Source organism: Myotis lucifugus, unplaced genomic scaffold (assembly GCF_000147115.1).
Source record: "Myotis lucifugus unplaced genomic scaffold, Myoluc2.0 scaffold_1302, whole genome shotgun sequence".
NCBI classification, from domain to species: Eukaryota; Metazoa; Chordata; class Mammalia; order Chiroptera; family Vespertilionidae; genus Myotis; species Myotis lucifugus.
The window spans coordinates 43,196-70,331 of NW_005872350.1; the positions used below are offsets into that span (position 1 = coordinate 43,196).

The window sequence follows — 27,136 nt, forward strand, 5'->3', positions numbered from 1 at the left end:
TTTCTGCTCTAAGACTCTATGTCTATATCCAGCTCTTCTCCCCAAAATTAAACCCCTTTCTAATTTCAACTACTGAGGTAAATAAAATAGGAGATTCTGGAGTGTTACCTAAATCCATTGAAATTATCATCATCCTAATCATTACCAGACTGGGATTCCTGGGGAAGATTTATACCAAAAAGCTCATATGACCAGAGGCTCTTGGACTCACTTTGAACACAGGTGTGTGAAATTTGGCCCACACAGCTTTTTAAAAATTTTTAACATTTACTTATTTTATTCTATTTTATTTCATATTAAAGTGTGTGTGGTTTTATTATTTCAAGTCTCTCCAATAAAGGCCACTAAAAAAATAAAATAACATAAAGAAAGGAAACAGAACAAGATAAAAAGATTCTCTGTTGTGGTTCTGTAAGTACTTGCCGGTTTAGGTTTAAGGGCCCCTGGCTTCAGACATGTTTCCAGGTCCTCCCACTCAGAGGTTCTCTACCTGTGGGTCGGGACCCTTTCACAGGGGTCGCCTAATATCATCAGAAACACTCATATAGCGTGTCCCAAAATTCACGCAAGATTTGCAATTGAATTGAGTTGCATATCTTGCGTGAATTTTGGGACACCCGATATAATTACATATTGTTTTTGTGATTAATCACTATGCTTTAATTATGTTCAATTTGTAACAATGGAATTGGGGTCACCACAACATGAGGAACTGTATTAAAGGATCATGGCATTAGGAAGGTTGAGAACCACTGCTCCTGGTCCTCTGTCCTGCCCAAACAAAGCAGATATTTTTGAAAAACAAACACAACAAAAAAATAATTATTGTACCAGCATTCCAAAATTTTAAGTTTCCATCAACATTCAGATATCTTCTTCTCAGAAAAAAAAAAAAAAGCATAAAGAAGGGTGACCTGGCAGCCTGACCTGCCTCCCAACTGACAGCCTCTAACTGGGGTGTATTCTCCACCAGGGCCTGGTCTATCGCTGACTCTCCTTCCCCACCTGCTGGACCTGCCCGGCCACTGCAGGCAGCTGAGTTTACAGCCCCACAGCACATGTTAAATCAGGGCTATGGGAAGGAAGGCTTCATGTGGTCAAGCCTCTGGGCTGAGGCAAGACCTGGATTTGAATCCTGCCTGTGCCATTAACTAGGAGCATTGACCTTGAACAAGTTGTTTAATCTCCCTGAGCCTGTTTTCTCCTCTGTTGCTCTGGTTTTTTTAAAGAATAACAATAGCTCAATCAATTATCATGATTCGCAGTATAATGTGAATACTGAACCTGTTCCCACCGGTTCTTGGGAGTCTCTGGTCACATTGTGTCAGCTGATCAAGACACAAAGACGCCTCCTGTAATACACTCAGAGCCAACAGCACCATTCCTGGGTCCAAATGACCCTTGAGTGTCACTCATACATTCCCCGTAAGGCCCAGCGCTTGGGAACACTAGACAGCACTTCAGCACTCCATTTGGGAGCCATTTCAAACAGCGAAATCATCACCAAAACGCACAAAAATGAATACCATGGCACTCAATGGCCCATGAAGGGGAGGATGGTAGGTGAGAGCTGAAAAAAGGCTGGGGTCAAAGGCCTTGTTCAACCTCAGCTGCAAATGTGCACATCAGGCGACTCCAGTATCTCCCACTCTGGGCACGTCCATGACAGGCCACAGGCACTGATTTGGGGGTCACCAGTACAGTTCATCCAGGAGGTGAATTCACAAATGGGAATGTGTGAATGCTGAGGACCGAGCCTCCCTCCCTCACAGGATTGCTGGTGTTAGAGGATGCAGGTGCCCCTGCCAGACAGTCATCAGCATCATAACTGTGGGAGGGGAGGTTGTCCAAACCTAGACAATGCCCCATCCCAGCTGCCAAGTCCTTCCTTCCAGCCACCAGCTGGAGTCCCCTTTACCTTGTTACCACCAGCTGCTACCAGGGCAGGGTTGGTAAAAATGCACCATCACCAGGGGTCTCACTTGAGCTCAGCTCAGCGGGTGCTGAGTGAGTGGGTCAGACTGACATCCAGGCAGAGGTGCTGCAGGGGGCCTGGCGGTTACCTGTCCAGCTCTCCCTGCAGCCTCTGGTTCTCCTTGGTGGCCATGGTGCTCGTCCTCTGCTCCTGCTGCAGAGCCTCCCGCTCGGTGGTCAAGAGCATCCCCAGCTGCTCCAGCGCCACCTTATGTTGGAGCTGGTCCTTGTATCTGTTGAAGGAAAACACACCCACTAGGAATGGGCACCCAGGGAGACCTCAAAGCCAGGGTGAGCAGCTTTTCTCTGCAGAGCTGAGGGAGAGGGGGATGGGCAGGGGACGGGGCTGGACGGAGAGAAGGAACAGACACTGGGCCAGCTCGGGGTGGTCTCCTTCAGCCCAGGAGCCAAGTACCCCTCCTCCCACCCAAGGTGTCTCCATGGTCCCTTCCAGACCCTGTCAAAACAGCCTCCCTCCTTCATCCCACTGGGAACAAAACCACTGTTTTCTGAACTCCACACGCTTCTCAAAGAACCCACAACACATACAGGGGAATTCCACCGCCCATAACAGTTGATCCCCCTCACCGGGTCCTGGGTGAGCCCTCCGCCCCAGCTCAGGAACACAACTCTTCCTGCTCTGAGCCAGGCAGCTTGGGGGCCAGAGGCTTGCCTGGTGGGGCCCAAGCAGTCACCAGGGGCAGCTGCACACCCTGCTCCTCAAGGCAACCCCAGTCCATCCTTTGCCCTCGCTCTCCCACAGCCTCCCCTCAGCTCGGGCTTTTATTTCCTTCCTGTCTCAGTCTGCAGAGGGTCCTGCACAGCCTCTCTGGAGGGCAGCAGAGCACAAGAGGGAGCCCCTGACCAGCCCCAGGCTGTTCCTCCTCCTGCAGGAACCTTCCCTGTTCAGGGTGACTCGGGGGGCCCCCCAGGTCCAAGGTGGAGGCTGAGTCATCACCTTCCAATCTTCCCCAGGCAGGCAAATCCCTTTCCAGACCCCCTTCTTGAGGTGTCCACACCCAGAGAAAGGCTGACAGAGACCACCCAGGTTCCATGGTTTCAGCCCCTGCCCTCAGCCCTCCATACCCGCCCCTCCTCCCCTGACCCCATATCAGCTGTACTTGTAACCTCTGCCTGGAGCCAAGACCTGTGGGTACTCAAACTCAGACACCTGCTCAGGTGGCTGTGGGAAGACAAACGTTCCTTTGTGTGGCCTTTAGCCATGGGTGGAGACTGCCAGGACAGGACGTGGGATGTGGAAGGTGGGGGTGGGGGCTCTGCTGGGCTTTCAGGGCGGCGATCTTTCTCATCCAGGTTTGAGAAACAGGGCTATGGACCATTAGGGTCCCCACCTCCTGCTTCCCTGTTGTGTCTTGGAAAAGCACAGGATCAAGCATATCGCAACCATTAGTAACGACCCTCCGGCAGGGCAGAAACTGTGAGTCCTACTTCCCACTGAATCCTGGGTACGAGGCTGGACACCCAGTACATGTGCACCAGGGGAACAAAGGAGTGAGTGTCCCAGTCAAGTGTCAGGTGAAATGAATACAGAGCCCCAGGCCTGTGTTCCAGGTACCTCCACCTTCAACTTGCAGCCATGCTGCAGACACACCAAGGGCCTCCAGCTATCTGTCCAACCAGCAAAAACCATTGAGTCACACAGTAGGTCCATCAAGCAAGGAGTCATAGGCAGAACAATGAACTCCTCCCTCAGAGCAGTCAAATGCCACCTGCACAAACCTTCCCATGTGAACAGACATAAGAATATATCCACACGGTTATCATAGGGCATTGAGGGTAAGGCCCGCAGCGCCTGGTGCGGGGTGGGCACCACGGGAGGCTCCCATCAGTAGTCAGCTGGGTGCATTCCCACCACGTTAGACAGCACCATGGGCCCAGTGGGTGCTCACTAAGTGTCTCGTGAACACAGGATGGGTGCGGAGGAGGCAGAGAAGGAGATGCCACGAGGCAGAAGATACTCATTCTGGTGGGAAGGAATGAGAGTCTGATAGGAGCAGACGTCTCAGCACCCCCAAAGGAAGGGAATCTGGGTGGAGAAAGGGGTGGAAGGCTCTGGAGAGAGTCCACAGGCAGCACTGGGTGAGTGCGTAAATGAACATCATTGCTCCCAAGTTCATGCAGCAGCAGGCGCCCTCCACAGGCTCTGCAGGCTCAGCGCCCTCCTGGACCCTGTGATGCCAAATCCCTGCACCTCAGCTGCTCCCAGGGAAGTCCCAGCCTTTGCCTGGCATCTGCTGAGACAGAGGCAAGGGAAGTACTCAGCAGGGACAACTCACAAGCACAGAAAGTGGACAGCTCCCTCCTGCGCTGCTCCAAGTGTGGGAGAGCCTCTCTTTATCGCATCTCTCCCACTCTCTCCCCCCCACCTTGGAGTTCTCTGTACATCTCACTTCCCCCAGGCTCTGGGTCCCGCTGCAACTCCCGGGTCCACTGAAATCAGGGATCTGCCGGGCAGGAGCTCAGCCGAAGTTGGCTGACTACATGCACACAATGCCCTGATTTGGCAAAAGCCCAAAGTTAAGATTTATGCATTTAAGGTACATCAATTTTACTTAAAAAAAAAAAAGATGTATGAAGAGTCAGAGGTAAAGGTGACATGAGAATGGCAGAGGATTGGTAATGCTGCTGCAGGTGATGGGAACACGGGGTTTTCACTATACTATTCTGTACACGTCCATATATTCAAAAGTTTCCAAAATTAAAAGTAAAAAAAGAAATTCAGAAGCCCAGACTTTGAGTCATGGACAGGGAAAAGGCCTGGGGACCTCGGTAAGGCACGCCCCTGAACATTGGCCGCTGTGGTGACTTCCCGTCCTTGTCCTTGGTTTGGAGAGAAAAGGAAGAGGGGGTAGGAATGCCCAGGGGAGCTGGGTCCCCAATGCTGACACCTGGTTTCCCTGAGCCGGGATTAGTGGGCACACCCTTCTCCCCTGGGGGACCCTCCTGCCCCTCAGTCTCCAGCCGCACCAACTCCACATCGCTGAGGGAGATGGTGGATTTACTTCTCTTCACTGTGAAGCAGCGGGACAGAGGAAACATGAGGGACCAGAGTGAAGGGGGGACAGGAGCCCGGGGAGCCCGTCAGTCACCCCCCAGCCGCAGGCACCCACCTGTCACTGAGCACCTTGCTCTCCAGCTCCAGGGTCCGTCGCAGCAGTGTCTTCTGGCGGCTGTACTCATCCATGAGGGCCTCATGTTCCCCAGACAGGTGCTCATGGAGCGCGCCCAGGCACGCGTGTTCCCGCTGCAGGGCCTCGTGGGCTGCCGCCAGCTGCTGGTGCTGGAGCTGAGTGTTCTTCTCTATGAGCGCAGTGAGCGAGGCGCTCTGGGGACACAGAGTGGAATTTTCCACCTTCCAGGAGGGAGAAGGGGATGATGCCTCACCAGGTTCAGGCCCAGGGGGACCACAAACTCCGGATCCCTGGATCCCCACATCCTCCCACACAGGGAAGGGCCAAGAGAAGGTCAAGTTTTGACACAAAAATAGCAGGACCCTCAGGACTGGCAAAACCCAGCCGTGCTGAGGACAGTTCTACCTGCACTCAAGGAACTGCTCTGGGAAGGCCCAGGGCAGAAACAGACTGTCACATGGGCCTAAGCTTAGTCCTGGGCCCCTGTCTACACATGTGACTTTTCTTGAGCAATTTATGTCCTTTCTCTGGATAACCTCCTTGGGTACCCTCTCTGAGTACTTTGAAAAGTGCATGGAAATTCAGTAAGGACATAGAGAACCTGAACAGCAATACCAACACAATTAACCAATATTTTCACAACATCCATCCAACCGCATTCAAACCACCAGAGAGTTGAACAGGGAGGAATCCGTCCTAACTCATTCTGAGGCCAGAATTACCCTGGTGTCCAGCTGCTTGTCCCGCTCCAGACCCTCGGGCTGCAGGGTGTCCAGAGACGTCTGCAGCCTCTGGTTCTCCAGCAACAGGTCCTGGCTTTCCCGCTCCAGGGTGTGGACCCTTTCGGGGGCCGTTGTCAGGGTGCTGACCTCCATGGCCAGCTTCTCATTTTCCTCCTGCAGCCGATGCAGCTCCTGCTCCAGCTCCTGCACCCGTGCCGCCTGCTCCTTCACCTGCTCCAGATCCTGGTGCAGCTGCTGCCGCTCCCACTCCAGCTTGCTGACTCTGCTGCTGGTCTCCATCACTGTCTGGTGGAGGACTTTGTTCTCATTCTCGATGTCCTGCAAGCAGGCCTCACTGCTGGCCTGTGAACTCTCCCGTAGCGAAAGCACCACTTGTTCAAGATCCTTGATCTGCAGGAAAACACAATGGAAAGGACACAGACGTGATTTCGGTCCAAACTGGGAGCCCAAAGTGTATGCCTGGAATGTTCATCTCATCATGGACCCAAAGGACGTCCTAACGTTTCCCAAAGGCCTGATATGGACACAAGGTGAAGGGCATGGAGATCCCCACCCAGACAGTTCAAGTCTAAACACTTTCACAGAAGCCAGATGACTTAGAAACAGAAACCGCATCTTCTCTTAAAACAATGAAAGTGATTTCCTTTTGCTTTTTACCCTGGTCCACAGTGGCCCGAGAGCTGACTGCCCACCCCTGTGGCCGCTCCTCACACCACTCCCCCCTGCAGGCATTGCACATGATCTTCCCTTTGCTGTGAATGCTCACCTGCCTCCACCCCCAGCCTCCAGCTTCTCTGGCTCCTTCTCATCATCCAGGGCTCAGTGTAATTGACTGCACCGCAGGGAAGCCCTGCACCACGATTCTAAATGTCCTGCACCTAATAAGACTCTCCCTGGACCCACGTATATTCCCTCAATAGCACAGATCTGAAGACACCTGGCTTGTCACCTATCATTCAACCTGCTAGACTGGAAGGTGTATCAGGGGAGGGTGGATGCATGTCTCTTATGTATACACAGCACCACCCCAAGCCCCCTTTTTTGCTCTATTGAGGCTGAAGAACTCAAGTACCTGATACCCAGCCTCCCTTGCAGCTAGGGTTAGTCATGTGTCAGGTGTGGCCAATGAGATGTCCACAGAGGATCCCAGGAGGCCTTCCCTCTGTCTCTTCACCCTCCACATTCTTCCTGCCCACTTCTTGACGAGGTACAACAGCCACGGCCCAGACTGGCAGAGCAGGAAGAGAGAAGCCTGGTTTCTGGGTGATGTCCCTGAGCCACTGCCCCAGCACTGGGCTGCCTACCCTAGGGCTTGCTGTATTGTGGGGGTAGATTAATCCTGGAGGTTCTCCAGGGCTCTGAGCGTGAAGCTGGACATTTGAAGGGGGATCTTTGTCCTGCGGGCTGTCCCATGTGCTGCAGGACATTTAGCAGCATCCTGGCCTCTCCCACCACAGCCAGGAGCACCTCCCCTCTCCTCCCCCAAGTCATGACAATCAAAAACAAGTTTGCCAGTGTCCCTGGGGGCAATATCTGCCCCCCCCCCCCACCCGCGCCCTGCTGTGGCTGGAATTGCTGGTCTGACTGCAGCTGACAAGGAAACTGGTAACCCGGGAATCACTGCTGGATTCCCAGGATATCCTATGATCCTGGACTCTCCCTCTTGCAGGCAGGGGTGTCAGGAGAGGCATGGGCGCTGGAGGGCCTACCTCCTGGGCTCTCTCAGCCTTCAGGGTCTCTATGTCACAGAGCAGCTGTTCTCTCTCCTCCATCAGCTCCTCACAGAGAGTCTCCAGATCCTGGTTGGTCTGCTTTTCTCTTTCCATCTGGACTCGCAAGTCTTCAATCTGTAGAGCCAAAGACCCAGCTCATGCAAAAGTCCGTTTCAGGGAGTGAACTGTGTTTTAAAGCAAACCCAAAACCTGTGAGCCCCACAGATCACTTTTTGAAGTATAGTAACCTCCATCTTGGGTAAAAACTGCTGTTTAAAACTTTAACGCTGCTACTCTGTAAACGTTTGCTTGCTTAAATAATAGGGAAATAAGACTACTCCCCACTCCAGAGAGGACATAAACTCTGCCCCAGACAGAGTTGTCAGTGCTGGCACCTGGCCAGGCCTTGAGATATGGTCTCATGGCCCTGTCCGAGCAAACAGGACTTTTTCTCAGAAGGTCCTGAAGTCTCATTCTAAATTTGGAAAACAAAGAGCTGAAAAAAAATATAAATTGAAAAGACTTCCACCATATTGGGCTCCAGAATTTGAGAAGCAAGAGTTCCTCTGGGCCCGCTAGGGCTAGCGAAAATGAATAGGACTCCAAATAAATTTGGCTTATTGATTAAGGCTTCTTCTGATTTACTGCAGAACAGGAAGGGAGAAGCCTGGGACCTGGGTGGCGTCCCTGAGCCCCTGACCCAGCACTGGGAGGCCTACCCTGGGGCTTGTTTTACTGTGAGGTGGATCAACCCTGGAGGTTTGCCAGGGTTCTCAGTGATGCTGGACATTTGAAGTGGGATGTTTCTTTGTCCTGCAGGCTGTCCCGTGTGCAGCAGGACATTTTCAGCATCCTGGCCTCTCCCCACCACAGTCAGGAGCACCTCCCCTCTCCTCCCCCAAGTCATGACAATCAAAAACAAGATTGCCAGTGTCCCTGGGGGCAATAACTGTCCCTGCCTTCGCCCCCTTTCGGTGGCTGTAATTGCTGGTCTGACTGCAGCTGATAAGGAAACTGGTAACCTGGGAATCACTGCTGGATTCCCAGGACATCCTATGATCCTGGACTCTCCGTCTTGCAGGCAGGGGTGCCAGAGGAGGCATGGGCACTGGAGGGCCTACCTCCTGGGCTCTCTCAGCCTTCAGGGTCTCTATGTCACAGAGCAGCTGTTCTCTCTCCTCCATCAGCTCCTCACTGAGGATCTCCAGATCCTGGTTGGTCTGCTTTTCTCTTTCCATCTGAACTCGCAAGTCTTCAATCTGCAGAGCCAAAGACCGAGCCCATGCAAAAGTCCGTTTCAGGGAGTGAACTGTGTTTTAAAGCAAACCCAAAACCTGTCAGCCCCAGGGAACACTTTATCAGACCTTTTAACAAGGGAAAACCTTCCGTCCCACTTCTTGGGGAAGTACTTCAGCCACTGCCAAGACTGCAGAGCAGGAAGGGAGAAGCCTGGCTCCTGGGTGGCATCCCTGAGCCGCTGCCCAGGTCAGGCCTAGTTGCACAGTGAGCTCCCCACACCCAGACCATCACCTCTCAGCCCATGGTGTGTACTTCCAGCTCATGGTAGAGACAAAGGCCATGGACACCAATCGGTCAGCTTCCCTCCCAGCTTTCCACTGCTCACTCTCAATGCTTCCATCTTAGGCCGTGTCCACTACTGTCCTGAGGGTCAGGCCACATTCCTGGGGCCAGCAGCCACCACTGGATGTCCTACCGGGACTTCACCCAGTTGGTGACATTCCTATTCATCCAGCTGCTCTGAGGGGTCCTCTGCCATCTCTCTCCCTCCTCTCCCCTCCAAGTAAATGGACCACCAAGGCCTGTCCTCGTTCCCCATGTGGCTCCCCCTCCACACCCCACTGCTGCCCAGGCCAGACCCTCTCCGTCCTGCCTGGACAAAGCCCAATCAGCGGCCCGTCACGGAGCTCTTCTGCGGAATACACCAGTGCCCACTCCCTGAACATGAGCTGCCTGGACCCGCAGGTCTCACACTCTGTGCCTGACACCTGAACACCGTGATGGACCCAGATTCAGACTCAGGGTGGGCCCTGAGGTGCGACTCCCAGGCGAGGCCCATGGTGCTGTCCCTTCCCACTGACACCAAACTCATGACCACCTGGGAGGGGGAGAGTGTGGCTCCCTGCTAACAATGTGACCATGAGTGCATTTCCGTAACTGACAGGGCCAGCAAGCAGCAGGCATGGGCGCCAGCTTCTGTCAGGGTGATGTGCTCAGCTCACACCTGGCAGGTGGCAGGTACAACAAGAGCTGACCCCTCCTGAGAGTGCCAGGCCCCTCCCACCCTCAGAGCTTCTGACAAGGTCAGTCTGGGCTGGGGCCCAAGAGCCTGCATTTGGACTTGGGACCCTGATGCTCGTTTGGGTTGAAGGCTCTAAAGCTAAAAGAGAGGAGCCCATGATCCGGCTCTCAGATCATTAAACACCCCAGACCTCTGGCCACCGACTAGAACCACTGGGGGCAGGACCTTCAGACACCAGCGACCCAGTGAGCAGCAGGACCAAGAGCCGGCTCCATTCACCTGGCTGGGAGCGGCCTGGCACAGGCAGGTTTACAAACTCCCAGAAAGGTCGCTGCTCTAATGCCAGCTCTGCCTACTTCTCCTGGGCCGAGGCCGCCCTGCCTTTATCTCACAGGTCTGGGCACAGTCTCCAGACTCCTCAGAAGCAGCAGGCAGGCAGCTTCTTCCCCATGAGGGGGAGGGTCAGGCACAGTGGGGCTCATATCCGTGCCCTCACAGCACCCTGTGGGCACACCCAGCCCCCTGCCCCAACATGGGGACCCGAGGACTGGGCAGCCCCACCAGCCAGGGCCAACAGCAAAAGGCGCTGCAAGGTGCCACGTGTCTGAGTCTTTCTCACAAGTGAGAACATCTTTCTTCTCCTTCCTTATCACTGCCCCACTTCCTAGCACCAGGTCTGGGCTCAGCAGGAAGCAGGCATCTGCCCTGATGGCAGCGCCTGCTCTGGAGCCGGCCCTGAGGAGGAAGGCCCTGCACAGCTGTCACTCACCCTCATTCAGAGAAGGGCACCAGCCCAGGGAGTCCAGTGATCTGCTCAGAGGCCCACAGTGAGGATGTGGCAAAGCGAACGCAGGGCAGCGGTCCGACCCCAGGCCTGCTCTCTCAGATGGAGCCTGGGGTTTGTGGCCCATGCCTCCCGCCTTGTTCCCCCCTCCCCGTCTTACTGTTAATCCTTCTCCCCTGCCGCCCCATCTGTCCCAGTGAAAGGAATGTTATGTCCAACCTTTGCATATCTGGTGTGGCTGCTTCTGGTCTGAAGATGTGACTGCCCCCTGTCCACACGCACCCCCCCCCCCTGGCTGGACACCCCTGCTGGACACCCTCATCTTCTCTGCTTCTTTTTGCGGTGGAACTGGAGCCCTCACTCCTGTCCTTCCATGAAGGCCCTCCCTTCCCCTAGGGAGAGCTCACTAGGCCGAGATGGGTTTCCATCCTCCTCAAAGCACCAGGGTTGGGCCGAGGGCTCCTGTGGAGGCTCCAACTCCCCAGAGAACACGGATGCCAGGGGCCTGCCCATCAGTCCCTGTGCTGCTCTTGTGTTCCCACGATAGGCCCCAAAGTGCTGCCCCTCTTCCTCTCAAAACCAGGACTCCTGCCTGAAGGAATGAACTCTTAGGTGTCAGTGCAAAGTGAGGGTGGGGGACACACCCTCTCTAAGGTCCACAGAAGGGTCGTGAGTTACAGGGAAGGACATGAACTTCGGGAACTAAGGTTTACACAGACCAAAGGGAGCCTACAGCCTGGGCGACACTGGGTGGTGGGAGAGCCAAGCTGGCACCGGGGGGCCTGGGACTCTGGGCCACCTGTCCTGGCTGACCCTTGTCTCTCCTTCTCAGACACCTCCCAGAGGGCCATGTTGTCTGGACGTGTCCAAGGCTGGGCCTGTCCTGGCTCCAGGGAGGTCAATGTCAGGCCATGTCCCCTGTGGTTTTTAGCTGATGGCCCAGATGCACCATCAATCCAACATGAGGGAGGACATGTGATGCAGCCAAGCCCCGAGCAGGCTGAGCAGGACAGGGAGCCCCTCCCTCCCACCAGGGGCTCGGAGCCAAGACAGGCCTCCCAAGGGCTGTGGCAGGACTGCCCGGAGTCCTACAAGGAACTGATGGAGAGGAAGCAGGGGATGGGACCCGAGAGACAGGGCTAAGGAGTCATGTGGGGAGGCGGCAGCTGTGTGTGTGGAGGAGGGACCAGAGTGGACCCCGAGGGCAGGAGAAGTGTCAGGGGTCATCTCTCATCCCTGCCGGGAGCTGGGCCAGAGGCTACAGCGCAGGCCTCTGCAGCTCACACCTGGGGACCCGCCCCATTGGAGGTTCTCATCTTTCTAAAGGTCAAGCCTTTCTATCTCAGCCGAGGTCGGGCTGCCGGTTACAGAGACATACCCTGTGCCCGGCCCACATGAATCTAAAACCCAGACTTTCTGGTGGCTTTCCCTGAGCTGCGCTGCACAGAGAGACGCAGCATGAGGAGGGGCTTCCTCCCGGCCCCCAGGGAGAGGACACACTGCTTGGCAGCTGCTCTGCTTCGAGGCACACGGATCCTCAAAGGAGGAGAAGCATGAGTCACTGAACCTTGAACATCCCACGAGAGGCCTGGAGAAACCACTTCACAGGAGGAGGGGCTGTCCCAAGCCTCACCCAGAGATGAAGTTCCAGCAGAGCCATGACCAGCGGGACCCAGGTCTCTGGTCTGCAGCCCATGTCTCTGCCATTGCTGGGGCAGACTCAGCAAATGACGCTGGCAGGACCCCTGGGCTGGTCGGGACAGACACCCAGACACCTGAAAGCACCAGTCCTGCCAGGTGGTCAGCAAGCAGGAGTGCCCTTGCGCGTCCCTCCACCGGAATCCGGGCACCCGTCACGGTGTGCTCAGAGCCCACGACGCAGCTGTGTCACCCGTGGTGGCTACATGGACTGAGGCCCTCTGACCCAGAATGACCTGCACAGGGAGGCCGTCGCTAGCCTCTCAGGGCCCTTCTTGCCATGTGAATGGGGTCCTGGTGACTGTAGGATGAACCTGGCTGGTGAGCCTGTCTGTCCTCCCAGATCTCTGTTCTACTGCGCTACTGGGAAGACCTGGTTTGTCCAGAAAGGCCATGCCGTCCAGCCATCTCTTCCTCCTCATGCCCTCGACTGAAAGGAGAGAGTGAGCACTGCGCTCCTGTCACCAGCAGCCATGCCCTGAAACGGCCCATCCATGGTCTCCACACGGGAGCGTGTCTTCCATCTCTGCCTCCCTTCGGGACCCACCAGTGTTTTCTGTTTTATTCTTTCTTTGTTTTATGATTTCAATATATTAAAAAGTAACATTACAAAATGCTGTAGTTATTAAACAGGATCCAAATATATCCTTTATAAACTAGTTCTAAAATTAAAGGGAAACATCTTGATACATAAAAGCTTTAACAGGATTTAAAATTTTTAAAACTAGAAAGTGTATAAGACTTAACTCATTCAAATGTTCAAACAGAAAGACAACATGCATAATCCCTATAATAAAATGTGTCCTTGCACACATACCCTGGGGACTTTAAAAATTGTAAACTTTTGAAGTTTGAGTAATAGAGGCAGCACTTAAAGGCTTTGTGAACCTTTTCCCAAACAAGCATACTGTCAGAAAATCATTTTATCTGACTCCGCATTTGCATTTTTGTTCTTCCTGAAAAGGAGAATTTACACTAGCACTGAATTTTTAATTTAAAAAAATGCATTTAGGGATATTTAACTTCCTGAGTGACTTCAGTTATTCAAACATGATTTAATTAGAAAATTCTAATATTTTAGAATGAAATAGGAAGTGAACATTCACACTTGATAACCAATTAGGGCAAAACTCAAAGAGCACGTCACAGAACTTACACTTACATTCTTTATGAAGTTAAACAATATGATTTATCTCAAACTTCACCAACAATCTTTCTCAAATGTTAGTAAAATGAATCATTGATGTGACATTTTCTCATTTGTTAACAAAATACTACTGTATTTTAGACTACCAACTTGAATGTTTTCTATTATATACACAAAATGTGATTCACTAATAAGCAGGTTCTTGCAATACAATAGATAATAGAGCATTAAAATATTTTCTTTATGATACAACCAATACATAGAACACGCACCTTCCTCAATTTCTAAAACGATTAGGAATTGTGGAACTTCCTTTTGCATAAAACCCTTTCCTCTGCATGAAGCCCTGAGGTGAAAGGCTATCCATGTAAAAGCTGTCATCACAAGTCTTCTCAGTTCTGTATTAGACGATAGCTATATGTTTAAAAAATTTTATAAAGAAATGTGGCAACTTATAAAACTGCTCTGTACAGTTTTAATGAAACGTTCCCAGACCAATTCAGCCTAGGATGACCCTATAAAAACACTGTCCTTTGGACACTTGCTCGTTTGGGGATGAAGCCCCTTCCCAGCTCTCCTGCTGCCTCTTCTGTTGTCCTGGTCGTGGCTCCAGCCAGGTGGTTCCTGTCCTCACGGAAGTGACCATCTCCGTGTCCTCTGGGTGCTGCTCACGGCTATCGTGTCTGCTCCTGGGCAGGGAGGAGAGCTCTGCCTGGTTGACGCAGCGATGACGGTGTGTCTTGACGCCATTGGGAGCTTGGAGACTCTTGATAACGACGATTATGTGACTGAACTGATGGGGAAATCCTGACTGATCCAGCCGTGGAGAAGCACATTCCCCGCCCTATGGCATCTGTCTCATCACTGCTTGTTTCTGAACGTTTTCTGGAGGAGAGAGAGATCTCCCAATTGCCTGTGGTGATGGGGCCATGTTATCCAGGCCCTTCCGTGTCTGTGAGGAGATGTAGAGGCCGGGCTTGAATGCCCACATGACGCTGGACTATGACGACTCACATCCTGGGAGGCATCGCTACTTCCTGAGGAAACTGGGTTTTGCTGGGCCTTCCAAAGAGTTGTTTTGCATTAAGTAGATTCGTTGCATAAGTAACAGATAGTCCATGTTGGAGATTCAGAAATGCAAATCGCTTTGCTTTGCCATCCTACCTTCTGGGATTTTCACTGTTATCACTGGCCCCGCCTGGCGGGAAGGGATCCGCTCCAGCCACCGCCACCGCTCAGCACAGCCCTCCCATGTGAGGCCAAGGGGTCTTCCTGATGCTCCCACTGCGCACTCTCCGAAGCCCAAGTCCTCCGCAACCAGGCGTCCCTAAGTAAATGTCATCACACTCCTCTGACCAGCATCAACCCAGTGCGCAAGCTCGGAGGCGGGCGCTCCATGAAAGCCACGGCTCCCAGGGAGGCTTGTGGAGCAGGCGTCCCCGCGCCCAACACAGGCTGGACTGGCCTGCAGAGCGCGGAGGCCTCCCTGGACTGAGGGACCTGGGACGGACACAGCGGCCGCCTTGGAAGGTGGCCCTGAACGACGGGTCCCTGTGCCCGGCGACCAGGAACACGGTGGCCCTTCGCGCTCCCCTCAATGGCCTCAGCCCGCTGGCCTCAGCGCCCGCGACAGTCTCTACAGACAGCGCCCTCCTGCCAGGCCCAAGGCGACCCAGCGGGGGACCCCCTCCTTCCCAGAGGACTCGGCCAGGCGTCTGGACCAGAGTCCTTGAGTGACTGGCAGCAGCGACTGGAGCCCATGATGCTCAGAGAAGGGAAGGGACCCGGATGGGCGGTGCCAAGGCCTTGAGGTGACATTCTCCCCCTGCGGAACCGGAAATGCTGCAGAGCTGGGGGTGCAGGACGCTGCGTGAGGGACCTGCAACTGTGTGCCTGCTTCCGCACTTGGACCCCGTCCGGTGCTTTCTAACAGGGCGCTGCTCTCCTTCCATGAGGCACTTACCACGCGCTGGACCCTTTGCTGGCACTAACTCACACCATCCTCACCACACCTACTAGGTGGGTGTAATGCAACCCAATTTCACAGATGAAGGCAGCGAGGCACACAGAGGTCCATCGTGTGCAGTCTCACTGCTGCAGGGACTCCTCCTGCTGCCTAGTGATGCCTCTCCAGGAGGCCTCCTGTCCCCCTACCATAACGGTGGCTGCACTGGTCTCTGTCTGTCCCCCAGCTGCGCATGCTCACCGACACCTGGGTGCTCCCCCTGGCCACTTACATGCCTGTATGTTCCGGACTCTACCCACAGGTACCTGCTTGCTGAGCTGCTGGTTCTCCTCCTCCAGCTCCCGGCGCTGGAGGCTGCTCTCCTGCAGGGCCAGGGAGGCATCCTGCATCCCCTGGATGGTGCCCTGGAGGCTCTGCTTCTCCTGGTCCAGCTTCAGGAAGCAGCTGGAGGCTGAAGAGTAAAGTGGAGTCAGAGTCCATATTACAGAGGCCTCAGCTTCTGCTCTCTGTCCCCAGCCCTGAGTCGGCCATCACCCTGAGCCCTAGGTTAGGGGGGCCAGGATGGTGATCTGGGTGCCCTCCCTTTTCCCCAGGGTGCTGTTGCTGTATGCACCTGAAGGTTCCTCGGGTGGTTATGGCCCCTCTGCTGGCTCCGCTGGGATTGTTAGGGAAGCAAGCAGAGCTTAAGAAGAAAGCAGGTGATGGTAGAGAAAAGCCAATGCAAAAGTTCAAGATGATGGAACTGCTGGAACCACATTTTTACAAAGTTGTAACCTGACCATCAAGTCAAGGATTGCAGAGACTAACAGATGGCAAAGAGAGTGTGTTCTCTGTGCCAGCCTCAGAGTGGTGGGAGTCCGGGAGGCTCAGCCGAGGGTTTAGAGGGGACAGAATCATTGACCCGCATGTCTGTGGGTGGAAGAGGCTATGGGGCACATATGCCCAGTACTTGCCACCTCTGGGTAAATTCCTTCAGTCAGAGATTTCATTTTGTACTTTCACAATTGCATTGAAAAAGAATGAGACAGGGACACAATGTCATTAAGAGTTCTCATTAGGGCCCTTGAGATAATTGCCGATAGGCTACTAGAGACCAGCCACTACGATGTCCAATCCAGTGACGAGAGCGAAAGCTGCCAGGAGACAGAAGAAGACCAAATTATCCCAAGAAATAGCACGTGGAGACAAGGAAAGGTTCTCAAGTGATCCAGCCACACAAAGAGATTATATCAGAATCTGAAACAATGGAAATAATGGAGATAGCAACTACTCAAGAATCTGTGCCACTCAATCCTGAGATAATGGAGCAGACAGTTAGCCAAGTACAGGGCATGCTGTCAGTTGCCCAGACTCAATCTGCAGAATCAGCCTGCAGCATTAGAACCGCGCTTCTCCAGCTGATAGACGTGTTAAAGAAACCTCCTGAAACATCTGCCCCCCAACTTCAGGTCATTATAGAAATGATAGACCATGTTTTGAGAGACCTAAAGGACATTTGGAAAGAAATAGCTGACATTAAGAGGCACATAAGTCGACTCAGCCTGTCATTGTACCTCTCCACATGTGCACCACAAGGCCATGTTGACTTAACACCCTGCTTAGATCCACAGCCGATTGCATCCACTCTAGAGCCCTCCACAGGTCAGCTTGCACCACCCTCTCAGCCAAGCGAGATCCAGTCCTCCCTTGACGAGTTCTTCCGTTCATTCTCATAAGCAAAAATTAAGAAAGAAAAAGAAAAAGAATGAGACAGTATAGCCAAATTGCTTTAAAAATTCTAGGCGAGATGAAAACATAAGGCAAAGCCAGAAAAAGGCAGATTTCCTCTGTTGCTTTTAAACAGCTTGAATGCAGAACAGAAAAGGGAGCCCAACCTGAGAAGTATGGGAGTTCGCGGCCCTTCGCTGCCACCAGGAGGTACATGACTTTGGATAAGTCCCAGGGCTTGTTCAGGAGGAAACCATGAATGTCTGAGGGGTCAGGGTTGTTCCCTCACCTGTCCCTCCAGGGCCACACACTCAACCCTGGGAGCCTTATCGCACTGTACTGCTAGTAGGGCTGCTCACGAGCACCCCAAGAAGCAGAGTAAGATAAGACAAGGATAAGACAAGGTATCTTTGGATAAGACAAGGACAATAATAACAGCCTCCTTTGTTGGAGCCCCGTGTGCCAGGCATAGTTTAACGCTTCACTGTCTCCTCTCACAAGATACCCATAGCAATCCTGTGAGGCAGCTTCATTACCCCCATTTTGCAGATAAGAAAACTGAGGTGCAGAAGAGGTCACTTGGCTAACAAGTAGAGGAGCCAGGACTTTAAACCAGGCCTTTTTGTTTCAAGAAGCCACCACCCCAACCACACAAAAGTACATTCACACTTTGTTCGTGAGCCTCCAGCTAAGCAGTAGGAGTTGGGAACATCAAGAAGTCAGTCAGTCACTGACCTGAAAGGGCTCATAAGCTACACTGAGCATCTGAATCAGGGAGGCTTTCCAGCCCCATCAGCCACCTTGGCCTCTAACAAGCACATTTGGTCTGAGCCAGTCCCTGCCAGCCAGCACTACTTCTGTGTCCCACCAGGGGGCAGTGGTGTTCCCCAGGAACCTGAACTCCCAGAGCCTGGATTCCCAGGAGTGAGGAGACACCAAACCACAGAAAAAAACTAACTTCTCACACAGACTCATAATTCAATGAACTGATTTTAGGTTTGGAGTAGATGGGACGCCTTGAAGAGAGGACTACCCAGCTGCTTTCAACAGCCTTTCCATGACGCTTAGGAATGTTGCTCAGAATTGAAAAACCAGCCAAAGACCTTCCTGGCTCTGCAGAGCTCTAAGCAAAGCCTGACCTGCACTCACAGGTGCACGCATGCTACTGTTGGACACAGGAACTGGCTTGTTGTTTGCTGGGTGCTGAGGCTTCTGCTGCACGGCCGCCCCACCCACCTTCCCTGGCCAACCCCACACCTCCTCTGGGGGCTGGGAGGGGACACACAACAGAGGGAGAGGAAGAGGCCTGGGTCGCCTGTACAGCAGCCACTGAGCAGCCCCTGCCCAGGAAGATGGAGAGCAGACTACACCCATCTGCCAGATTATGAAATCAACGGAGGAAACCATGCCCCGGGTACAACTATGATGGAGGTGAGTGACCACTGGGGACATCTCCTGCATCCAGAGCTTCCAGTGCTCCACAGAGAGATCTAAGACACCCTCTGGGTGTCAGCGTGCTGTCATTTGGAAGCTTCTGTGTCTAGCTGAATGGGAACTGAGAAATCTGGCAGCACTTCCTTTACATTTCATGTCCTGACTTCAAGGCTGCCAGGCCCTTCATGTTCTTGGAGAGAATTGCAATGAAACAGTTCCAAATGGCCCTTGAATAAAACCCTATTTATTTGGGCTGACACACGAGTTTCAGAGCCAAGGGCTCAGCTCCCTGGCTTAGGGAGAAGCCGAACAGTCAGCTGCTCCTGGAAAAGGCCCTTGGTTATCTATTAAAGTGTAATAGTCTTCAATCAGGTTGGCTCCACGGCACCAGCGGCTGCTGCCTACCCTCTGACAGCTGGTCCAGCTCCCAGCGCAGGTGGGCGGACTCCTCCACACTCTGCCGCTGTGCAGCCTTGAGGGCCAAGTTCTCTTCCTGCAGCTCCTCAAGGTGTTTCTGGTCTGTGTCCTGGGCCTGAATGTGCAGAAAAGGGGATGGGGTGAGGATTCAGACTGGAGCACGCTCTGGACAGGTCCTGGCCCCTGTGCATCTGCCCTCATTCCCCCAGGATGAAGGGCCTCCATGCCCCTGCTCACTTCCAAAACCACAGCTGCACAGAAATGACTCCAACACCTGACCCAGCTGTGAGAATTACAACCACTGAAAGGTATGTTGACCGAGTGACCTAGGCCCTAAGTCAGGGGTGGGCAACCTTTTTGTGAGTGCGTGCCAAAATCAGCAAAATCTCTGACTCAAAATTCTTCTGCGTGCCAGCCCTAATTTTTTGAGAACATATTATGCCTACTTGATATTTCTTAAGGTGCACATATGTGTAGAACCTTGAAGAAATAATAAAATTCATTTGAGCAACAAAAACACAGTATATGATGATGAAAAATACATTTATTTTTTAATGTATACATGTACACTGATAGTCTGACAGAAAACTTTATGACTCGTTTGATATTATCAGTGGGACTTTTGCTGCTGCATCACTGATGACAGAGATTTTACATCAGATTTATTATTTCGTGACCTTCAGAGATATGCACGAGCTACTACTTTCATCTGTCAGGCTACTCCTATTATGAGACTTAACAAAATTCATCACTGAGAACAAAGATTCACAATTGTAAATGGAAGATCATATGAGAGGGTTTCAAGTGCCAGCAAAAGTTACTGGCGTGCCATGTTTCACACGAATGCCAGGGGTTGCCCACCCCTGCCCTAGGTCCTAGGGGATGAAATTCTCTGAGTGGTGTCTGAACAAAGTGACGTACAGCACAGGGCTTTAGAGCAAATGCTATAATGACGGCAGCTCTGTGGCCCCTTAGCAGGCCTAACGCCTTGGAAAGGCTGTAGGGACTCACACATCACAGCTCAACCCACATCATAAACGCCAGAGGAGACCCTTTTTGCAAAGAGGCCCACATCCATCCAACCTCACAGGAAAGCAACACAGCATCAGGCCCTCTCTGTGTTGGGAGCCTTCAGTGGTGCCCACTCAAGCCACTGAAGTTAGCAAGCGACTCTCTGCCATCAGCGGGTCATTGTGCCGGCGGCAGCACCAACCCAGTAGCTGAACATCAGAGAAGAGCACAACATGAACCTAAAACCGCCCTCATCTGTGTTACACGTGGCGATGACAGCCTGTCCTACCAAATGTAGGCGGCGCAGCTTTGATTTCAGCTGCACGTTCTCCTCCTCAAGCTCGTATAGCTTATCGACCCGGGACCAAGCGACAGTCAGCTGCTCCTGGAGAAGGCCCTTCGTGTCCATTAGGGTAAAATTATCTTCAATCAGCTCCTGGTCAGCAAGAACATACATGAGAGCAATGAGGTTAAGGCCCCTGGTCATGACGACAGCTCTTCCAGGCACCTGGACCCAAACCAACAACCTAGGGGTGACTCTGCTGCCGCGGGAAGTTCTGTCTCCACTTTTGAGCCCCTGCCCTTCTCCACTAGGCCAGGCAGATGGAAAAATCCCCGAAGCAAGACACTATTTAACTTTGGGAAGGGAACACTGTGAGAGTGTCTGACACGTACAACCTCGGGTGGTTGGACGAGTGCACCTGCTGACAGATATAGGGCTTGGCTGAGCCCCTTTCCTTCACAAAGAAGGGGTGGGGCTGAGAGTCCTGGGTTTGAGGGCTGAGGCTAGGCCTCTCAGTCACTCCACTGATCTTGGTTCTGGAACAAAATTCAGATAAGCTTTTGGTCAATATGCACTTCCTATTTGAACATTTCACACACCTACTCTCAGCAGTTTCCTGGAAATGAGGGGTCTGTAAGACACAACAAACAAGTACTATGGGCCTCTGTGGGTCAGACACATGCTGGGAGTGGGACGCAATGTCTGGGCCCTCAAAGGCCACCAAATGGGAAGGGTCCATGGTACTTACTCCTATCCCAGTGCCCAGCACACAGGGGAACCATTCAGTTCATTCCGCTCAGCCCTGGTCCTGCCCTCCAGAGTCCTCCCAGCGCCACTCATGTCTTAGGGGGCTGAGTCTCCCCTCAATGCCCTCACAGTTTGTGAGCACTGATACTCGCGGATGTGTCTGTTTCTCTCAGGGAGCAGTTTTCCAAGGCTTGCCTCGCTCATGAGAGCAGGCCGGTAGCTCCTGCTTATCCATCACCTGTTCATTTCCCCGAACAGGTCAGAACCCCAGATTCTCGGTGGAGAGGAAACCATACACCTACCTCCAGTGGACACGATTCTGGTCAAAGCCTGGCAGCGGGAAGGGTTTGGTCACTGACTCTGGCTTCACCTGACGGCCCCCTCCCTGCTGGTCCCTGGCCCTGCACTAGGTGCTCTCTGTCTCTGCCACATTCACTCTGCACAACAGCCCCCAGAGGGAGGCAGGGACAGTCCCTTCCTACACACGAAGAGGCTGACTTGGGTCAATTAAGGAATGAGCCCCAAGTCACAAAGCCAACCAGTGGTGAAGTTGGGCTTGAACTCAGGCTGGAGAGCTCCAGACTTGTCGCTTCACTGCCTTCAGCAGCCTGCACCCCATCCTTAAGGAGCCCGGACTAGTATCAGCGATGTGAGCCAGAGTACATGGAGGGGCTTCACGCAGGAAGAAGGTCCAACTCTCCCTCTTTGGCCACTGCCCCCAGCATTCGGATCTAGTGTTCCAGCCAGTTTACTCACCAGTACTCACCAGTATCACCATAATCCCAGGCCCTGAGTTCCATAGCACAGCCTGCCCCATTCACCCTTACAACCAACTCCTACCCAGCCTTCAAAACCCAGCCGGAATTGGTGTGAGCACTGTCCTCGTTCATCCCTGGGCCCCGGCACATGGGCCTCGGAGAACAGTGTGACTCATTCTCTATGTGGCCTGGCCTCCACGGACCACTCTGTTTCTCTTGTAATTCATTTACTAATGCAAAGTGTAAGGCATTGCTAGTTTCAGAGAAAAATTATTAATCAATATGAGAAATGTTGCTGCTGTTATCCAGAGGCACACACCTTGAGAACACGAAAAAGGGGCTCCCATGGGAAGCCCTGCAAAAGCCCAGAAGCTCCCCAGTGCCAGGAGCGAGTCTTGCTTTGTGTTAGATCCCCTGCTCCTGGCGCAGGGCTTGGTGCCACACAGGCCTTCAGTCACTGCGTCTGCATGACTGAGTGAGGCTGCTTGGACAGGCCCAGAAAAGACACGGAGACAGGGGCTGAGCCCTGAAACCCACCCCATCCACGGGGCAGAGTGTCGGCTGAGATGTGGGGGCTGCCTTAGGTCCCCAGTGTGCAGGAGGCTGCGGAGGCCACAGCCTGGGGAAGCTTGCACATGACCTTCCGCAACCCTCCTACCTGTGAGGGAGGGTGCCCGTGCCCCACACCTGTCTGTGCTGCAGATTGATGCCTTTCATCAGCAGCTGGGCCAGGGGGCCATTTCCAGGACAAAGCCAAGAGCTGGCCCCCACCCCCCCCCTCCTGGGCCGGGCTGCTAGGGCACAGCACCCAGGGTGCCTTGTCCCCAGGGAGCAGAGCAGTGATCCACCAACATTCCTGCGGGAACAGCCACTCCCTGAGTAGGTGGGAGGAGCAAACATGCCTGGAAGAGAGGGTCCTGAACTCACTGCTCATGTGAGGCAGTTGGGTGCATGGTCAGAGCGTCAGTTACCCTGCCTGGGCCTTGGTCTCCATCCCCCCTCAGCCCTGACACCCTCCTCTGAACAGACCCATAACCTCGGGATCCGAGTAGGCTACACCATGGAGAGCTTCATATGGGACTTGCCCAAATACCAGGTGTTTTACCTCTTTCATTGTATAAACCTCACGAACTAGTACAGTTATCTCTGTTTTATAGATGAGGAAGCAGTCCTGGTAAGATTTAGCCATAGAAATTACAAGGAGTCTTAAAGAAAAAGATTAGTGAATAGAAGGTCATCATTGTGGCATGAAGGAGGAGGAGGAAAAGTCCTAGAAGAAACAGGGCCTTTCAACCACATTCCCAATCCTATTCCTTCCACTACCAGAGGGAGCCCAGGGGTCGCGCAGTCAGTCTGCGATGCAGGGAGAGGGCCAGCTGGGGAGACATCGCAGCCCCTCTCCGCTCTTCCAGGACCCAAGTGCCCACCGGCCACCTACCCTGGTCAGCCTCACCTTCATGCGGGATGCATAGAACTCTACTATGTCTTTCTGCTTCTGCCTGAGGCCCATCGCCTCCATCTCCAGCCTCTCCACGCGGTTCGCCTTCTCCCTCAGGGAGTCCAGCTCAGGGACCGGGGCACAGGAAGCCTGGGCTCTGGCTGCCAGCTCCATATTCTGGGAGGTGGGCAAAGGCAGGAGACCTGGCTCAGGGAAAGGCCCTAGTCCCTGCAGCCCCAGGAGAAGCCAGGAGCGGCCAAGCTGGTCCATGTGCAGGCCCCTGTGTGTGGGCCCCACATGCTGTCACTGAAGCACATCATCCCCCAGCAGCTCCCAGACAGCTGGCTCTCGGGCACCGCCACTTTGAGCGGGAAGGAGAGGTGTCCCAGGTCACATTCCTGGACCTGGGGCCCCGGTGACTGGGGCGTCCTAGCCCCCCACCCCCGGCCCACACGATAGGCCTCCTGCTCACATTGTGCCGGGCCTCCTGCAGCTCCAGCACCAGCTGGTACAACTGATTCCTGGTGTCTGCCAGTTGCTTTGTCTTCTCCTCCCTGGGGGCGATGAGAAAACGTGGTGAGGGTTCCTCAAAAGCACCTGGAAAGCCCACCACCTGGGAGACCAAAGTGGGGAAGGAGGGGGTCCTGGCTTCTAGGCGTGAGGAGGGCGTCTATACGTGGGGCTGCAAAAACACTCTGGAGTCCAAGGTGAGCTTTACGTTGTCACTGCTGCTCTCAGACTTCAGCACAGACCTGAGCTTTCCTCTGAGGGTGCAGACAGGGAAGGAGCCCCCAGAGCCACTGCTCCCTCCACAGCCAGGCAGGCATGGAGACCCCCTGGCAGGGAGGTGAAGGCTGGCAGCTTCCCAGATACCGGGCATGGTGCCATCACCAGCTGCAGGAAAGGGGCAGCAGGCCCACCAGACGGGACTGGAGAGACACATCCTCCCTCCAGCCAAGAGCACCCACACTGGGCCCGAGGCTGAGCGGCAGGCTGCTGCTCTGAGTCTGCCATGTCTGGACTGGCAGGAGCCCTAAAGGCCCAGCAGAACCCTGCTGTGCAGGTCCGGGGAGGGAAGAGTGTGGGCTAGCCCAGGGCCCAACAGGGACCCAGCTCAAAGCAGAGCCCCGTCACTCCAGGGCACTGTGAGAGCTGCCCCGTTTGCTGCACTGCATGGCAGTGAACCACATGTGCGAGCAATGGGTGGTGACACACAGCACAAGAGCAGAAAGACCGGGGTCACTGGGGAACTCACAGCTCCTGCCTGACGCCACGCAGGGTGGCCTTGGTGTCCGCCAGCTCCATGGCCAGGTGCGTGTCCTCGCTGGGGCGGCTGCTGGTGTTCCACTCCTGGGTCATGGTCACGAACAGCTACAGCAGGGCAGACAGGGGGTCTCACCGGCGTGCTCCTGTGCCCGGCACAGTGCCCGCACTAGAAAGTGGTGAAGAATGACTAAAAGATGGAAGAAAGTAAAAGAGAAGATGGCAGCCGAGACTGCAAAGCCAGGAGGGAGGCAGGAGAAAGTGGGGGAGTTTTTAAGAAGCCAGGATATATTTAGTGAAACAGAAGGGCCGAGTGAATGGAGCAGGCCCCCCAAGCTCAACCTCTGTCCTCACACAGGTGTCTCAGGGGACTGTGCCCTGCAGGGAAAGTGCCCACGTGCCGGAGGCCGGTCCATCCTAGTTAATATGTTTGCTGCCTTTAGCGCCATGTGTTTTAACCAAGGTCACCTCTCCGAGAAAGTTGTTTCCCCAGGTGGGGATCTTTCCCTGAGGTTAGGGAGGGGATACCACCCCTTAATTAAGTGCCAGGCGGGTAATCAAGCTACATGGTCTTTACTCCCTGGAATGGAGATGAGAAACACCTTAACCCTTGTAATAGAAATTGACAGGATTGAGATCGGCTGGTATAAATACGGATGTAATAAGACAATAAACGTCAGATCCTCATCAGTTCCTGACCAGAACTCCGACCAGAACTTTGGCTGGAGATCCTGGCTATAGGTCCTGACTAGGCTGCTGACCAACTGAAGGCTGTCTTCGTGTCATTCCTTCTTCGCCGACTCCGTCCACACCTTTGGGGACCCCTGGACCTGCTGGGATTGGACCCCAGCACCCATGTCCTGCCCCCATGGAAATGGGCCAGCAGGACAGACAATGTGCAGCTTGAGAGGAAGTCAGGATGAGGAGCGTGGCCATAACTAGGCCCCAGACCCAGGCCCCTCCCCACCGTCCCCCAGGCTGTTGGGCCACCCACAAACACACCTTCCTGCAATGGTCTTGCTCAATTAAGACCCTCCTGAGGCGACAGGTCATGCTGCTAGAGAGGTACTCCACCTCCTCCAGGGCCATGTCTGGGACCTCCAACCACTGCAGGTCCAACAGGCTCTCCTGGTGGCGGGTCACCTGAGGGCACACAAGGGTAAGGTGCTGCGGAGGCCGGGCAGGGAGCAGCGGAGGGTCCCTGAGAGCACCCACCTCCCAAGGCCACGCCCCCTGGGACCTAGGCCCACTCTCCCACAGCTGACCCACCTCACTGACATTATTAACCCGCAGCCACCAAGTTCCTGTGGGGGGCGGGCAGGCTCCTCAGCAAGTGCAGCCACACTCTGCAGCGGAGCCCTTTCCTCACACACCACTGCTGCTGTCACACTAGCTCAAGGAGGACACTGACTTCCCACCAGACAGCACTCCACCCAGTGTGGAGCTCCCTCAACTGTCCCAGGGAATCCAGTCGCGTCCATCCATGTGTCACACAAAGAGGGTAAAGCCTTTGGGAGGGGGAGGGTCAGGGAGGGATAGCATCTTTATTTCTTCAAATAAAATCCTAACGTGAAGAAGTCAAATATTAGAGCGCTTATGTCAGAAGGTTGGGAAACATGACAATCTTATTTTTGAGGAAACTTTCATAACTGAAATACTTCTCAGGTGAGCCTGGATCTCATCCCCACAGGCCACACAGGACCACCTGGTTCCCCTTTCTGTCGGGTGTGAGCGCAGGCCCACGGCCTCATCCTCACTGGGCAGCCTCTCCTCCAACTGCCGACATCACCTCCTTCAAACCAGGGACATGCCCTTGACGGGGAATCAAACCTGCGACCCTTTGGTGAGCAGTCCAACACTCTAACCACTGAGTCAAACCATCTAGAGCCTGGACCCGCAGCCTAGGCCCCTGGCAGGAGCAGGTGAACTCATCTCAGTCCAGGGCTGGAAGCGCCAGGGGGTCCTGCACCTGGTGCATGGGCTCCAGAGTAGGAAACCCCTCAGGCCTCCAGGCCAGGACCCCTGCCCCAGTTTGGAAACCTGTGAAGACCCCTGAGTCCCAGGACTGCCAGGGCCCAGGCAGGTGGGGTCTGTGGAGACCTCAGGGGGGCGGGAGAGGAGCCAGGGCACCCGCAATGGGACAGGGAGGCAGGTGTACTCACCCCTGCCACCAACGGGCTCTGCTGAAAGAGCTCCATGAGCTCTCGGACAGTAACGTCCATCCTGAGGCTGTGTCCACTGTCCATCGCTATGCACACAGGCTCTGGGCCCACCGTCTCTGTGCCCACCAGCTCTGTGCCAAGCACTGCCAACGGCTACTCGCCCCACATTCCAAATGGCTGCCTCACCCCACATTCTAAACTGCTATTTGCACCACATTCTAAAACTGCTATTTGCTCCACACACTCAACTGCTCTTGAGCCTCTATTCCTAAACTGCTGCTGGGCCCAACATTCTTCAGATTTCTTCCCGGGACGCCGCTCGGCCGTGTGCTCTCATAGCCCACACCCAATACTGAGGTGCTTCCGAATACACCAACAATAATGTATTCGCAATTTTAACTCTCTACGAAATTTAAAAACCTCTCTTGCGCGCCACAACAGAACAGGAAACAATACAGGTGTCATATCTTCCACCCTCTT

At 54.0% G+C, this 27,136-nt stretch overlaps 1 protein-coding gene and 1 pseudogene across 1 annotated transcript in view; both read right to left on the reverse strand.

Moving 5' to 3' along the window:
- The window catches only part of LOC102443185 (protein Daple-like), a 33,719-nt gene extending 6,979 nt beyond the window's left edge, over positions 1-26,740 (reverse strand). Inside the window, exons 1-12 of the mRNA XM_006107618.1 lie at positions 26,657-26,740; positions 25,497-25,637; positions 24,487-24,602; positions 23,704-23,785; positions 23,247-23,408; positions 20,295-20,441; positions 18,983-19,109; positions 15,742-15,887; positions 7,579-7,716; positions 5,849-6,259; positions 5,106-5,320; positions 2,064-2,207 (exon numbers count right to left, since the gene is read on the reverse strand). Coding sequence (XP_006107680.1) covers positions 2,064-2,207; positions 5,106-5,320; positions 5,849-6,259; positions 7,579-7,716; positions 15,742-15,887; positions 18,983-19,109; positions 20,295-20,441; positions 23,247-23,408; positions 23,704-23,785; positions 24,487-24,602; positions 25,497-25,637; positions 26,657-26,740 — 1,913 coding nt within the window. The remainder of the gene's footprint in view (positions 1-2,063; positions 2,208-5,105; positions 5,321-5,848; positions 6,260-7,578; positions 7,717-15,741; positions 15,888-18,982; positions 19,110-20,294; positions 20,442-23,246; positions 23,409-23,703; positions 23,786-24,486; positions 24,603-25,496; positions 25,638-26,656) is intronic.
- LOC111824376 lies at positions 13,975-15,547 on the reverse strand (annotated as a pseudogene).
- Positions 26,741-27,136: the final 396 nt, after the last annotated feature.